This window comes from Trachymyrmex cornetzi, unplaced genomic scaffold (assembly GCF_001594075.2).
Source record: "Trachymyrmex cornetzi isolate Tcor2-1 unplaced genomic scaffold, Tcor1.1 scaffold37, whole genome shotgun sequence".
Classification (NCBI taxonomy): domain Eukaryota; kingdom Metazoa; phylum Arthropoda; class Insecta; order Hymenoptera; family Formicidae; genus Trachymyrmex; species Trachymyrmex cornetzi.
In genome coordinates, this window is record NW_017298429.1 from 73,320 (window position 1) to 89,853 (window position 16,534).

The 16,534-nt window shown below is 31.5% G+C and overlaps 3 protein-coding genes across 3 annotated transcripts; 1 reads left to right on the forward strand and 2 right to left on the reverse strand.

Moving 5' to 3' along the window:
• Window positions 1–85: 85 nt before the first annotated feature.
• On the forward strand, window positions 86–1,223 carry LOC108763604 (soluble lamin-associated protein of 75 kDa-like). The gene is made up of 4 exons (XM_018511373.1): window positions 86–150; window positions 366–727; window positions 795–971; window positions 1,033–1,223. The coding sequence occupies exons 1-4, from the start codon at window positions 137–139 to the stop codon at window positions 1,152–1,154; spliced, it is 675 nt and encodes a 224-aa protein (XP_018366875.1). The 5' UTR covers window positions 86–136; the 3' UTR covers window positions 1,155–1,223.
• A 236-nt stretch (window positions 1,224–1,459) lies between these two features.
• rb (adaptor related protein complex 3 subunit ruby) lies at window positions 1,460–6,277 on the reverse strand. The gene is made up of 10 exons (XM_018511318.1): window positions 5,951–6,277; window positions 5,218–5,293; window positions 4,466–5,047; window positions 4,091–4,387; window positions 3,719–3,986; window positions 2,920–3,630; window positions 2,551–2,844; window positions 2,209–2,480; window positions 1,759–2,123; window positions 1,460–1,650 (listed from the first exon to the last, which is right to left on the reverse strand). Exons 1-10 carry the CDS (start codon window positions 6,088–6,090, stop codon window positions 1,503–1,505), a joined length of 3,153 nt encoding a protein of 1,050 aa, XP_018366820.1. The 5' UTR covers window positions 6,091–6,277; the 3' UTR covers window positions 1,460–1,502.
• Window positions 6,278–11,019: 4,742 nt separating this feature from the next.
• LOC108763566 (gephyrin-like) lies at window positions 11,020–13,410 on the reverse strand. The gene is made up of 7 exons (XM_018511314.1): window positions 13,174–13,410; window positions 13,045–13,111; window positions 12,858–12,969; window positions 12,486–12,761; window positions 12,229–12,362; window positions 11,956–12,146; window positions 11,020–11,298 (listed from the first exon to the last, which is right to left on the reverse strand). The coding sequence occupies exons 1-7, from the start codon at window positions 13,408–13,410 to the stop codon at window positions 11,020–11,022; spliced, it is 1,296 nt and encodes a 431-aa protein (XP_018366816.1).
• Between the last annotated feature and the right edge of the window lie 3,124 nt (window positions 13,411–16,534).

Genomic DNA, 16,534 nt, shown 5'->3' on the forward strand with positions numbered 1-16,534 from the left:
CTTCACCGATAAAACAGTCCAAGAGCGACAACTGAACTATCGTTATCAGTTAATAAGTTTCACTTTTTTGTAGGTCAATCTAGTTGAATATTTCTCTCTCACGACGTTACTCGCATCTTCGTTCCTTCTAGTCAAAATGATATGTTCAAGGTGATGAATCAACTTATTTTCTACGAATTCACGTTACTTGTTTCAGAGTCTGATTAGTTTGGCCGCTAGTTGTCAATATTAAAATTAGTCGATTACGTAATAGTAATTTTCATCGCAAGCATTTCCCTCGATTTTCATCTGTAAAACACAAATTGTTACTCGCACTTTCATATGAAAAAAATATTTTTACAACTAATATACTAATGTGATCGTAGATGCGAAAAATATGTACGAACAAAAACGATTCAACTCGATCTACGGAGTTTGAACATTCAGGGCGACGTCCATCGCATAGACTGCATCGACGGCACTCACTTCGTAGCTGTAACATTAAACGACGAGATAATCGACGTTGATGATACTTATTGCGATCGACTCGACAATGAATGGCGGGAGGTCCAAACAGATCGCGATAAGGTGCTTTTTTACACACTGAGTCAAATCGTTTATCCAAATTTCGACGCACCACGACCGGAAAAATACGAGTCGTTGTATACTCTGGTGGACGAGTCCGATGTCATTTTATTAAAGTGGCAAGGAGGCAAAGCGATCGGATTTTATACCGTTAAACCTATAGGTAATTATGTAATGTCAGAAAAATTTAGAATGAGAATATAAATCAACATTCTTAATTGTTCGTATAGGTACAGAAATATTCTCGACGAAAGAGAGATACATAATGCCTGTAGTAGATTCGGTGTATATTCGTTCGGAATATAGGAATCGAGGTTTCGGTACGGGAATCCTATCGGACGTAATCGCACGTTTCCCAAACGAAGACATCGGTTTCTCGAAGCCGATCTCCAGCGGAATGTTGAGAAGTGAGTATCCAGTTCCAACATATTAATATTTGTATTTATAATATGAACTTTTCTTATATAGTATTGAAGACATTTCTGACGAATCGCAAGGAGTACCGATTGCGTTTCTGGGAGATCGCGGACTGTGATGTCAACGGGTCTCAGCAACTGATATGGTGTAATTTAAAAAGAGCAGCTTTATGACAAAAAGCAGTTAGAATTTATTATAAAAGCCATCGCATGGCGTAACAGGATATTTATACATTTGTAATTATACATCATACTCTTGTAGATGCACATGTATATATGTATATCTAGAGAAATATACGTACATATAAGTACGTATGTACGTTTGTGCATACATATATACTATATATATATATATGTACACAAACACATATATATGTATGTAGAAATTTTATATATATAAATGGAATATATTATTTTAAAAAAGTTTACCTTTACTTAACGAAGAAAGGAGTATTCAAATTGCCTCATAAATATATGAAACATATTTATATTATTTAATCCCATAAATAGAATATATTCATTTTATTTTAAATTACTCTTAAATTCGTTTAACAAAATTGATCCTATAACCATTTTTTCACAATTCACGCAAACTTCCAATTGCCCGGCGTCAATGAATTTTATTGTCACCAATACCAACGATTTAGACGCTAAAGTATGAGCGGCAAACCTGTAAAAATTTACAATGTTTTAGATTTAATTAAGATTTAAAAAATATATTAAAGAGATGTGTTTATAAAATAAATGTAATTAGATTTACAATAAACGCATATCTTACCGAATAACTTCGTCCTCGTTAGATACTCTTGCGAAATTTGCAGTCTCAAACACTTTTTGAGGAAGAGCATTTTTGTTTCTAGAATATGGTATTTTCGCTATGTGCTCGTTCATACCTTTCAATTTGATCTTTTCCGCATTGAACATGCTTTCAGGCAAAGTCACAGATCTTATTATTTCTCCGATCGGTGGTTTAATACTGACCGGACATGAATATTTCTCATCGTTAATCATGAAGTCAATGTTGAAATTGGCCGGTTGAGTGGAATCATTAAAATTTACGCCTAGCGTCGAAGCTAACGTAGCGTTTGCATCAAGCGATGATATTTGAGTAAAATCATGAATAAACATACCCTTTTGTAAATTCTAAAAAAAAAAGTAAGCACAAAATTATTTTTTCACAGTAACATATAACAGTAATATGTTATATAACACTTGGAACATTACTCACTTTGTTTCCTATTTGAATTTCCTTAATGACATCGTTGCTTTCATTAGAGAACGTTAATTCGATACTAACCAAACTTGAGCTAACTAAATGTTGCGATCTTGTAAATCTATATTCAATTTTTAAACCGTGCCCTATAATGTTATTTAATAAAGTAGTCTTTTTTAACGGAACGTACGACGTCGATACTTCTCGAACACTATCTGTGATTGTTGAATTAATTGGAGTAAGAAAACCACCCAAACTAGGCGTCATCACAGGAGTCATTGGAACAACTATAAACAAAAAAGATATAATAAATGCACTAATACTAATTTTTTGGAATTCATTTCTTATCAAACCAACCATCATCCAGATCTAATAACAGATCAAAGTTGCTCTTTGGCTTTTCTTTCACTTCTTGTTTAACAGCTTTCGGTTTCTCTTTTTCGTTTTCTTGAGTTTCGCTTTCCTCCTCTTCATCTTCAGAATCTGACTCTTCATCGCTCGACGATTCGCTCTCAGAATCGTCAGATTTGGTTTCATTTTTCTTTCCACTGTCCGTTTCGGATTTATCTGATTCACTTGTATATTCTGAAGAATCGCTATCTTCGTCTGAAGATTCGCTGGACGACGAATTAGATGACTGGTTGTCCGATTCTGAAATTAAGAATAGAAAATTAAAGATAACAAATTTAAGCGCACGATACATGCGCAAATTATATCGGACTATACCTTCAGCGGGAGTGCTTTCCTCATCACTGTAGAATGGTTTCTCCTTTTCCTTGTTCTTTTTCTTTTCCTTTTCTTTCCTATTGTGGCGCTCTTCTTTAAGCTCTTGTGCAGTAGGCGGCGCGACATCTCGTACAGATGGATCTTGCGTAACTTCCGGGAAAGGTGGTAAAGGCCGGTATCCTACGCATGGCATATCCAGGTAGTGAGACAGAGTACCCAATTGATACTCCGAGTCTTTAAACCTAGATGTTAAAGTTGGTGCTGGTTTCGGTGCAAGGAAAACTCTCTTCGCGAACTGAGGAAGCTTTTTCACATCACCTTCTTCCTCGAAGATAAAATGCCGTAGAAAACGCGCGCGGTCTCGGATGTCGTAATTCTGATCATATTTGGCAAGTTGGAAGACATACTGACAAAACGGCTTTGTCTGCGAAGGATTGTTCAAGCATAATTTCACGGCCAAATTTAAAGTTTGCAGCTTCACTATATCCTGCTCGTTCACAAAACTTTTCGCCATTTTTCGGAGCACATCTGGTGCAATCTTAGGGACTCTGTCAGAGTATTCGCCTAGGAGCCACAAGATAGATGCTCTGGCTTGGGGCACCGTAATAAAATCCATTAATTTAGCCATATGAGCAATAATGTCTTTGTGTTCATTTGGCTGCGTTTGCAGGAGCTTTTTTATTACCACGACACTTTCTGCCACAATAGCCTCTGTGGAAAAATAAAAAAGCATAACATTTAATATGATATAAGTTATAATATAAAATATAATTTAGTATGTATACTAAAAGAACCTTACCATCTCTATTGCTCAACAATGATACCAATCCATTGAGGCACATATCAGTCACTTCTTTGATGTTACTTGCACATCTACCGATTGCTTGAATGCTAGCACCGACAAATTCCTTGTCACTGCTGGAGATGTACGTTTGAAATTCTCTCAGTATTACGCTGATGCTGGTTTCAGTTACCAAATTCGTCAGTATGTCGAGTTTTAAAAGTTTTATGTGAGTAGGATCGGAAGTCCGCACAAAGAATGATTTCAAGAAAGGCTCAAACATTCCCTGTTGAACACAGAATAGAATGAATACAAATCAGTTGAATAGAATGAATACAATGCCAGTTGAACAACGGATTAATTTGTATCTTGTCTTAGTATCACGTTTACCTTTCTCGTAATTGATATACTGGCAATACAATGAAGCACAATACTCTGTACTTCTCTATGACCTCTCAGTAATCTAATTAGTGCCTTTGCAGCGGTCATAACTTCGCTTCTGGGAGCTGCATGATGATATAATTGAGCAACCGCCATTACCACAGATGCATTTCGACTTTGTAATAAAGGTTTCGTGTTTCTTAACAGCAAACGATGATCGGGATCTAACGTAAACTTTGGTTTCTTTGTAGTGGAAGAATCGGAATCGGAGTCATAAAATGGCCGATTTTCGTCTTCTTCTACATTCTGCAAATATTTTTAAAATTATTTTAGAATCATGTACTTAACTCCTCCCTCTTTTCTGTTTCGAAGATATATACTTACATCTGTATTTGGATTAACAAATTGTGTTCTGGCGTATCTAGTGAGCATGTTAACAATAACCACTTGACCCCATTCGTCAACATCCACTAATAAATTACACAATTTTCTATAATTCTTATGGATAAGATCTATCCTTTCCGGACATACTTCTTCGAAAGCCATTACTGCCGAACCAACCACAAGGGTAGTTTTATCAGACAGCAATTTTTCAAGTACGCCTATCAATTCTTCTTTTTGTTCATGGTCCAACGAATATAATTTAGGAATAGCATGAGCAGCAGTTTTTCGCACATATGGCGACATATCACTAGCAGAGTCTTTAATGGCCAACATCACAATGGGCACTATCATCGAAACTCGTATACTGGATAATACCCTTAGAGCGCTTGCTCTTATGAGCTGATTGGGATCCTTCAGAGCCCTTTGAAATGTCGATATAGACAGAAGTGCCAAATCTTGTTGATCCTCTGCATAACGAACTAGATAAACGTATACCAGTTTTTTTACCTCAATATTCTTAGATACTACATTTTTTACAACAGCTGGAAACATTTCTGATGCATCTTTTCCTTTGGCCACCATCTGAAGGAAAATTATCGTTAGTTTTACAATCAATTAATGGCTATGTTCTTTAAAAATATTGCATACAAAAATGTATGAAAATACTATATTGTACATAGTTACATAAATTTCTCTAGTATTTTCATATATATTTTTCAAGAGTAAGGTCTTAAATCTAATCATGTAATTACCCCAATTATACGTTTCATGGCTTCTAACTTGAGTCCATCCTTGTTACTGTCCAGCATCTCCTTAAGATCATCATGCCTAAAACAGATAGACTTTTATGAAAATATCCATCTATGGCTGTGTTTGGAGAATACACTATCAGTGCTATTATGTTCAATCCTATTTTACATATAATAAATAGTAAAAGTCGCTTTTTATTTATACCAGAACTTGGATAATTCTCACTTGTGATGTCATAACTCAATTGAATACACATTCCTTTTCATTCTAATAAGTGAGATTCAACTAAGTTTTTTACAATCTCTCTATACAAGCTGAAGACTATTTGCTTTACAGAATGTCAACTCACGTTAAAAGTAAGGTTATAAATCTGTATTGTTACTCAATAACTTTGTCACCAACGTAACCAAGTAATGACATTCTCTGAATATAAAATATTCACACAACTTTACTTATTAGTATCAGTTATGTGAAAATAGAAAGCACCTAAAGATGTGACATAAGGATATCGACAGAACGTTCCTCAAATGCAGCCTGTATGTCATATTAAACGTAAATGTGTTTCTACTAATAAGATAGAGATAACAAGATACAGATGAAAGTACAACTCAGTATTCATGACAGAGGTTTCAGTATGTTGCAAGCTGACTTTAAATCATATTGTTCTGCGGTTAAAGGAACGATTTTGTAGATGAAGATCGAGATCACTCAATGAATCACTTCTAGGCTAATTACTTCTTGTATTCGGGATGAAATAATCCACTCATGAAGGAAGGAATTTCCATCGTATCAAAGAGATCTGCATCTGGAGTGGGCGGCCTCTCGACACTGTAAGAGCCACCATTATTGGACATACTCGCGGCTGCAGTCAACATTCTTCCGTTTTATCTTACGCGAAACTACAATTCTTTTCCGAACGTAAAAAAAAAAAGAGACCAAGTATCCCGAAATTATCTACGCGTCAGGACACTCGTTCTCCGATTTTTGACAGCCGTCTTTAGCGAGCGGCCATATTGTTTCACGATTCCACATCACGAAAAGTGTAGCTGCACTATCGTACACTTTCCGCGCATCAATACCACCGTCCGTGGGCGTCTTTTCAGCCGAACTTCTCAGTTCTCGCATGGTTCGTCTTTTCTCTTTTTCTCTTCACGGTGAAGAAAAAAAGAGAAAAGACGAAAGATATTCAGCTTGAAAAAGAACAGGTCTAATTAAATTATATCGCGAAACGCACCGCAGTGAATATTACGATTGATTACTACGATATCGGATATCGCGGATATCGCAAAGATAGCAAGTGTTTTAATAATCGGATTAGTCGTGTACGCTGATTGGCTGATTGACTCTCGCCAGTCCCGCCATTCGCGCGGCTGGCGACGTCTTCGGCTGCATTTGAGAATCGCGCTATCAGCGCTATTTGTGTCGTCTATCTTTGTTTTACGTCTAATAAACAATGAAGATAAAATGACACAAATAGCGCTGATAGTGTATTCCCGAATGCATACCTTTCGTAGTTCACGAAACGCTACAGCGCCTGTCGTTCGTTTCTTGCACGGTTTATTTGTAGATGACGAGAGGAAGATTAGAAAATTAGATTAACGTTTCGTCGCGCGATTTACTTAACGGACGATTACCTCTCAAAGGATATTTCAAGTCAAACGCGTTATTCATTAATCTGAAAATAATTTGGCCATTGCTTTTGCGTCTCGACAGTGCGGAGTAATATACGATATTATTGTCGAATTGCACGATTTATATAATGCGATCAAGTACGCAAACATGATTTATTAAGTAACAAAATGCAGTGGTGTGTTGATTGCTTTTGCATTTCGCGGAATTTACATGCTCAAGTTCTATCACGAATGTGTTTCGAGCGCATAATTTTTGAACGGTCTGTTGAACGGTTGCAGTCAGTTGCAGTTGACTCGATTCATCGGCGTTAACTCCGCGTTTTAATTTCGGGAATGGCGCGGAAAGTACAGCGCGATCGTTATCCGCATTTTTGCGAGATATCATACGTCGAGGAAAGTCTTATGAAACTGACAACTTGATTAGTCTGAGAGAAAGTGGTGAGTGTAATTAATTTATATAGGGTAACTGTCCCTATTAATGTGCCTTTTAGCCAACTTACTTATTACTGAATTAATTATTAAATATTGTAGCTTTAATTTTATCTGCTTGCAATCAATATTGGTTTTTCAACTATTTCTTTTTCTTCTAATATTTCTTTAATTAAAAAAATGTCAATACTTTATAATGTTTTTGACAAAAATAAAAAATATGTTTTTGTCCCTATTAGTGAGTCCTCCAAGCGACAATGGCCCTATTAATGTGCTCCCAATTTGTGTGCCTATCTACATTTGATTCATTTTAACGTATAGTTACTAAAACAGGTAATAAATTTAAGCTAATTGTTTAGGTTAAATATTACATAAATCATTATTTCAATTATATTTATTTCAATGTACACTTATAACACAACGTTTTCAACTCCAATACAGGGCACATTAATAGGGACAAGCTTAAAATCTTGCAGTACGTATTATTGGATTCACATAAATTCCTCATATCTTTTGAAAAATATTTAAAATACTTTAATACTCAAAAAATAAAATATTATCTTCGGTATCATATGCATCAACAATTTAACTTAACAAGAAAAAATATTTTTTCTTATTTATTCATGCTAGTTTTCTTTATGACTTATCGAAATACAAAAGTACACTAATAGGGACAGGCACAGTAATTGGGACAGTTACCCTATTGTAATGTATTCCATACAGCGCATTTTATACACCCATCCGAAAGATGAAGGTACCCTAGAAAAAGATGAGTTAATTGAATACCGATCTATAGAAGCTCTGTTTACACTTATTGTCATTCGTCTCCTTTAACACTGTTAGAAATTTTAATTAACATGTAAAGGAAGCATGTGATTATGCACGAAATTAAATGTAATAAATGATGTAAATAAAAACTAAATTACAGTAGTCTTAAATGTGATAAACGTGTGTATTGAAATTAATGAACACATTATTATAGAAATTAATTTACACGTTAATGAAAAGTACAAGATCTGTAACTGAAAAGTAATTTACGTTAATGACATGTAAAAAACATAAACGTTAAGCGTTAATAGTATTAGGCTTAATTAAAATATTATTAATATTCGTAAATGTAAAAGTACATTAAATTTCAATACGTTTAACTTAAAAGTTAAGCGTATTGAAATTTAATGTACTACAAACTTAAATTTCATTAATATGTACATTAATAGTTATTTCAATTACGATTAATTAAATGTCATTTATATCCGTAAATGAAAAGTATATTAAATTTTATTACACTTAATTTTTCAGTTACTGTAAACTTAAATCTCATTAACATGTGCATTAATAGTCCTTTCAGTTACAGAGAAATTAAACTTCATTCACCAATGTATATTAAAAGTTAATGAAATTTAAGAACATTTCTAACAGTGTAGGGTCTACAATAGGAATCATAAATAGTCGTTGAGTCTCAGTTATAGTCGTAAGAAATCCACCATCACACACAAATTATGGTCAAATGTATTAAGGATAATAATCAACTGTGATAGGTCAATTTCCTACTACTTGAGATCTTAGGATCGCCTTTGACTCTCATTGTGGACAGCTCCGTATTACATTTGATTTATGCTCCAATTTTTGTTGTTGTTAGGACTGCAGTGTCGATGTCGTTACATTATTGCTCTCTATTCACAGATTCTATGTACACAAAAAAGCTGTACAACGAAACTGTTATACGATTTCCGATAGGTTGAAATCTATTGTTCCTTGTTGCTATTCTTGTGCTTTTCAATTGTATTTCAGGCTTTAAAGAATAGCAGCCCATTTCTACTATTGCTTATTCCACTTTTAATCGAATCGTGTATTTCAATGATTCAGAAATAATGACAGAGAAAATCGCATCGAGGGAATCTAACAAAGCTAATGATCTGAATAACCTGAGAGGAAGAGGAGAGATCTATGAGAGATATCGGACCCAGGCAGAGCAACCTTACGGTAAATATTATTTCTTACATACGGAAAAATTAATTAGTTTTTTTATTTATTTAAATTGTTTTTATTTCAATGTGTTTAAAAATAATTACAAGGAAAAAAGTAAGAATAAAATTTTATAAAAAAATTTATTCTTATAAAGATCTTTGGAAAATATATGATTATTTTGATAAATGTGTAATTAAAAAATAAATAAAAATTTTATGTAAGAATTTTTCAAAAAGTATTGGTTATTTTAATCGAGCTGTGCTTTAATTTGAATCTTTTATCTGTATGTTGCAGAATATCGTCGTAGACATGTGGCTGATTAACTCCATTGTTGCGCTCCACTGTTCGATTGGTGAGCAAAAAAGAAATTTTTATGAGTTAATAGATCTTCTATGTTTTGGGTAATATATTATTATTAAATTAAACGCGATATGTTACTCAAAGTTTGAATTTTTAAATTGATCAATAATTCTTGAAATCAAATAGCCAGAAAAAAATTCATGCACGCGATATAAAATTCATTCTACTTAAAATATCTATCGAGAATAATTAACAATCGCATGGAAACTTTTATTTGAATGATTTATAATTTTTATTTATCATCCGCATTTAGTAAAAGAGAATGAAAAATTGCTTCGCGACATTACCGTTTTCTCCGCTTTGTTTCTTCTTGGTATATGTTTTGCATAGAAATACTATTACAATATTCTCGATGCTTTTTTTTTTAATTTTTAATATATTTTTAAAAACTTAAATTATTCCAATTTTTAATTATTTTTGTAATACATTGTTATGCAATTATACTCTAGATACAGTTTAGAATAGAATCAATGTACGTAACACAAAACAAAATTGGAGACCATTTGGTGAATGTGTTATCCTTCTGAAATATTTATGGCCGCTTAGTTTTTTGACGTGTTTGTTTTGGACAAATAGAAAAGCTAATAAATGTATTTTATTATATTAAACGTGGGAATGTCCACTTTTAGGCTTCTTTCTGGAAACGAATTTTAATGTAGATAAGTTCATATCGACAATGAATTAAATTGTATCAGTAATTAATAATACTTACTCTTCAGTTATTTTTACCAGGTTTGGTAGTTATAAAAATTAGCCTAGAACTAGTTATCTGTAGTAATATCTTCATGATTATGAAAATTATATCAATGTATCTGTGAGATTTTGTTCGCTAAATGTATTTAAAGATTTAAATGATTTATGACAAAAAACTATAATGTGATAACTCTACAGAAATATAATATATAATGAACAATTTAATACTGAAAGAGAGATATAATTATTTATTTTAAGTGTTAAAAGCACTGTTATTCAATATTTTTAGTACTCCAAATAAGTAATTAATTACAGTCTTTTAATAATAAATAGGTAGTATTAAATTAGATATCTGCAAGGAAAGTCTCACTAGGCACGTTTACAGACTACCGTTCATAAATTTTACGTGTATATGCTTATAACTATATTATAAGCGAATTATAGCTAGGATTATATATATATATATGTTTTTAAATGTTTCATAAATAATAATAAAATAATTTTAACATTCTTACAATATTTCATAGAACATTATTTTATTATCTTGTTTTTGAAGAAAAAAAAAAGAATAAAAGATAAAAATAGGACATCAAAGACAAGTCAAATGAAATGATACATTCAAATAAAATAGTATTCAACAGCAAACAATAGCTATTTTGTCAAAATATTAACAATTTGAATATTTCACATATTCAAATAATTATACGTTTATGATCTTTTTCGTTAAGATTTGTGAAATAACCTTTGATCTGTGAAATAATTGTTAAGATATTTGATATTGGGAATATTGATAAGTAAGGCTTGTGTAAATGATTTAAGTTCTATTTTTCCGTCTTCTTTTTTTGGTAGTATTAAGATTGCGTTAGCTCCTACGGCACTACTCAACTTATCACTGATGGCATTTCCCTTGGTATTAACTAATGCACAGTCTCTTTCCGGGATCCATCTCAAAATTGTCCATGTCGCTCTAGAACGACTATGCAAGACGTACTCAGATTCCATCTACGGTGTTAAAAAATTATAATAATATATAGAGGAAGGTCACCGATACCGACATACCACTTTGTTTTTAGACAATATTTCTTAAACGAAAGGTAAAAATACACTTCAAAAACATAAATACAAAGTAAAAAGTGTCTTCTATCAGATAGTATAAGTAATTTTTATAATACTGTTTGCAATTTTGCAATAATTAAGTTTTTCGTAAGTTATGCAAAAATAAGCGTCTGACAAAATGGACTCCAAAACTAACATAGTAGGCAATAATATCAACATTCCTATTCTATAAATAAAGACATATTCTATTCTGTAAAGAAAACTAATTTATGAAACTATAAACATTTAAAATGATATAATATTATCAATAATACAGTCACTATTATTTTAATTACGCAATTTGCAAAAGAACACCGTAAGAATTTTCTTCTCGGATTCATAGAATTGGTTTTTAGCTTGGTATAGAATAAGCCACAAATATATGAATTATGAGTTTGTTCTCTTTAATTAGCTAAACAGATCATGATTTTATTAGTATTAATAAAGTACAATAGTTAGTTTCTGAGAAATAAGGGGGTGTCACTTTAGGAGACCTATGTCAGTATCGGCAACTTTCTTCTATCGCATTTTTTTCCACAACATACGAGGTTGCGATAATCTTACAGAAGCTGGTATTGTACCATAATCCGAGTAGAACTTGAAGTACATCTCATTCAAAAAGGACAAAAGAAATATTCGCGCGGTAATGAAAGCGGATACTGGATTTCCTGATAGACACAAGAAATACTTCTTTGTGTTATCAATCTCGCACGTTGCAAATATCGTCGACTTCCCTGGTTTGATATTTACGTTTCCTAAAGAAATTCGTTTAAGTTTTAAGCAGAAGGCGTGTATTTCTTTTTTGATATATTTAATTATTAATAAGAAAGACATTACCGAAATGTATGTCTGCTTTGTAATATTCCTCCAAAATAGTTTTCATTAAATCTCTGTTATTAGTCGAGCCTGTTGTCACAAGTATATCTACTTTTTTTAAAGCTTCATCGATTTTATTTTTTATGGGTGCCATCCTGAAATGTAAATTATTCATTGAATTAATTATTATATATTCGATGGAAAAATGAAAATTAATTACAATTAGTAAATTAAGAGTATTAGCATACAAATTGGGGATAAATTTTAAGTATCCTCACATATTATTCACGATTCCGAAATCCAAAGAATTGTAACCCTGCTCTTTAAGTAATGTTATTAGAGTAATTCGGTTAATATCGTAGACAAATCCTGGTGTTAAAATTTCTCCAGGTTCCTTTAAATTATTTCCAATAGATAACACACCTACAGGTGTATTTTTAATGACTAGGACTTCTTTGCGACCAGAAGCTGCTAAAAGTCCAATCTGCAATGGGCCAATACGCGTATACGTAGTTGCGACAGTTTTTCCTTTCATTAATTCGTAACCAACAGGTCTTCAAGACAGATAAACGGACAAATAAATTAATTGGTTTTATAAAGAGATAAAATCTATATCGTTGAGTTTATATTGAAAATATTGAATTTTATACTTAATATTTTCGTTGAATTGTGGTTTAATTAATATCTCAATGTACATGTCGTCACTGTCTTCAGATTTTTCTACTAGTTTTACATCCTTCACTTGTACAACCGCTGTTGCTTCTATAATTGGACAGAAACGACAGTTAATTCTTTACTGCAAATAGATCAGTATCAGTAATGTGTATAATTATTTACCATCGGGAATAGGATTTCCGCTATTTACCCACACGCATGTCCCAGGTTCAAGCGACATCCGAGAGAACTGAAAAAGTTTTGTCTCGTAATTCCAGTTTGTTACATGTATATGAGTCTGATACAACTTACCGTATTTTTTTCGTTCTGTTGTAACACTTTCCTTAAACCTTTTCCATCAGTTACTAATACTGCGTATCCATGTTTAGTGGAAGCATTAAATGGTGGGAAATTATAAGTAGATTCCACATTCTCGTACAATATTCTACCATAAGCATCATTTAGCTGCACCGTTTCAAAAATAATTTTATTTTTACTTTCACGTATTATTTCATGTATCTTGGACAGTGCATCTGGTATAGAAATCATAGGAAATGATTCTTTATGGCGTTTAATCGTACTTGCGTAATCGTGCTTCTGTAAGAAAATTTAATCGTACTTACAATATCATAAAATTTTTACTTTATCTCTAATACAGAAAATATTTTAATTGTAAACTTACAGGAGATAAATAAGATTTCCCGTGGCGCTTTACGGCAGTTTTGACCTTTTTCTGTATTAAAAACCTTAATGTACGTATAATGTCATAAAATTGTACGTTATTACTAACACAAACAATACTTTACCTGCTTCGTAGAATTATTGCTGGAAGATGCAGTGTCACATAGCGGAATATTTTGATCTTTGTCTATACGTATCAAATATATCGTCTGCAGTATTATATTTGCAATTGCTGCAAAACAATTTTTTGTATTTTTGTACAGACCAGACAAATCAACGATTAATGTTTGATTTCGTATTCCAAATACAGTTCTGAAAACAAATCACAATTATAAAACTTGTAATTATAAAAATTTCAACTTAAGTAGAAGTAAAGATTTACTCATGTGGCATAATCTCATTTAGACTCGTTGTTATGTTTTGTAGCGATCTTGTTACTCTTTTAGAAATTTCTTGGCTATCGCTAACAATTTTGACTGCTTTTTTTACAAGTTGTCTGTTAACAGACTTATTATTACCAATAATAAGAATAACATCAGCCTCAATGCACGCAAAAAGTAATTCTATCTATATCATGTAAACAAAATAAATTTAATGATCAATATAACACAAAGAAGATTTTTAATATACCTGTAGTTACCATTATATCAGTTCCAACTGGGTTTATTACTGTTGTGTCAGATATTTGTACATTTGCAGCCTTAGTTGATAGCACGTTTCGAATGTCATTACTGTTATCAATGTTAATATTTTCATCTGATGGTTCATTGTTATTAATATCATCGTCTACAACTTTAATAATCTCACATTAATTGTATTCTATGTATTAAGTAATCATAACGGAATTAGAATTTTGAAAATTATAACACGAATATTCAGTCTGATGATCAAATGTATTTTTTATTAATACATTTAGTTTGTATACGAAGAAACTGTTAAATTCTGTTAAATGTGACAAAATTATAAAATATGTAAAAATTAATAGTATTTATTTATATACTATATAGAAATATTAGTGATCAAAGAAACTGTCACAAAATATACTATTTTTAATTTTTAAATTTAGCATATATATGTAATTTTTATTAAAATTTGTTATTTAAATAAATGGACTTTATTTAAATATGCACACAGTTTTCCTTAAGAATAGTATAATATGTATGAAAAATATACTTTACAAAACATACTTGCTATAATTTTGAATTTAACTACCATTTTATCCTCTTTTTATTGTATGTATACTGACAGTTACCGCAGGATTTTACCGTTTCGTGCGTATTGTGTTTTGTCGCAGCTACCACGTTCGTCGATGGGCTGGTTCTAATCGAAATAGTTCACAGAAATATTTGGGTGACAAATTGTTTACATTTCTTCTCTTTTCTTAATAGTAAGGTTGTACTTGGACAATGTTAGCTTTGTTTTCAACATATGTTTAATATACCGCGGATCTTTCATGTTTTAAACAAGGAATATATATATATATATGTATATATATATATATATACTTATATATTTATACATATAATATATAGTATATTGTAATATATATATTTCTAATATATAAGTTCATTATTTTTAACAAAAACACATTTCTCATTATAATATAGTATTTAAAAAATAGACTTTATTACATTATATATGCGCAATATATACAAGTGTGATTTAATGGGTGCGTTTCGAGTTACACATAAAGAGCATGATGCACCATTTGTCCTTGTTGTTCACCAAATAAAAAAGAAGGATACAACGATACATCATGCGTAACTCGGAACGCACCCAATATCACATGAAGAATACATCACGTACAAATTACAATTTTAACTTTTCATTTTATTTCTATTGCTATTTCAATTTTGATACATCTCTTTGCATTTTTATTTATTAATATTTATCGTATTATTTTTAGTATATAGATGATACATTATAAAATTACAACACATATAAGTCATATTATAAATTGTAACATATTATTATAATTACTCATATATGCACAGAAAAACATGTTTGGTTGAATTAACTAGAATTCGTGTCTCACACACAATTCTATCGACAAGTTTATCGTTTAATTTCATCGAAACGTTCATTCTTTTGCATTTTACGTGTCATGTTTCGTCATTCATCTCGCATTAACATTTAAAAGTAGCCCAGTAAACAGGCTGCGCACAATTTCGGAACATTTACATAGCATGGTGAATGAAAATGTTACAGAACAGCACAACGAATTAAAAACGTAGCAGGTATATCATTGACGTAAAATGGCTATAACTGTTACGTATGACCGTACTGTCACTATTTCGACGCATAGTTAACATAACATTTACGTAATTTGAATAACATAAATTTTTATTCTCTGAAAACTTTGTAAATGTTACGTAACTGTGATAATGTTATGTTATTTATATATAAATGTTACGTGTACGTTCCTTTCTTTTACCAACTTTATTACGCGAAATATAATTAAAATATGCTGACATTTTGATCTGAAAATGACGTAACTCTTACAAGACAGTGGAATATCGTTCCGTAATGATTACGTAAATGTTATGGAACGATGTTTATTGGGGATTTAATCAGAAATATAATAGACTTAACCAAAATTCTGGGTCGTTCATTTTCCACCAGAATTACAATTAATTTAATCAAACATTTTTTCCCCTGCGTATTTATATTTTATATATAGTATAAATATATACATGTTATATATATATGTATATGTTTATATATATATATGTATATGTTTATAATGTATTACATACATATATTTTTAATTACAATACAATAACAATACAATAAAATAAAACTAACACTTTTTTTAAAGAAAAAGTACAATTGTGTGTGTGTGAAATAAATAATAATATATACAGGATGTCTCATTTTAAATGATCCAGCCAAATATCTCGAAAACTAAACCCAGTAGACAAAAATGTTTCAGACAAAAGTTGTTTGATTCGAAGGGGGACATAAGATGGTGCCATCGATTTGACCTTGGATA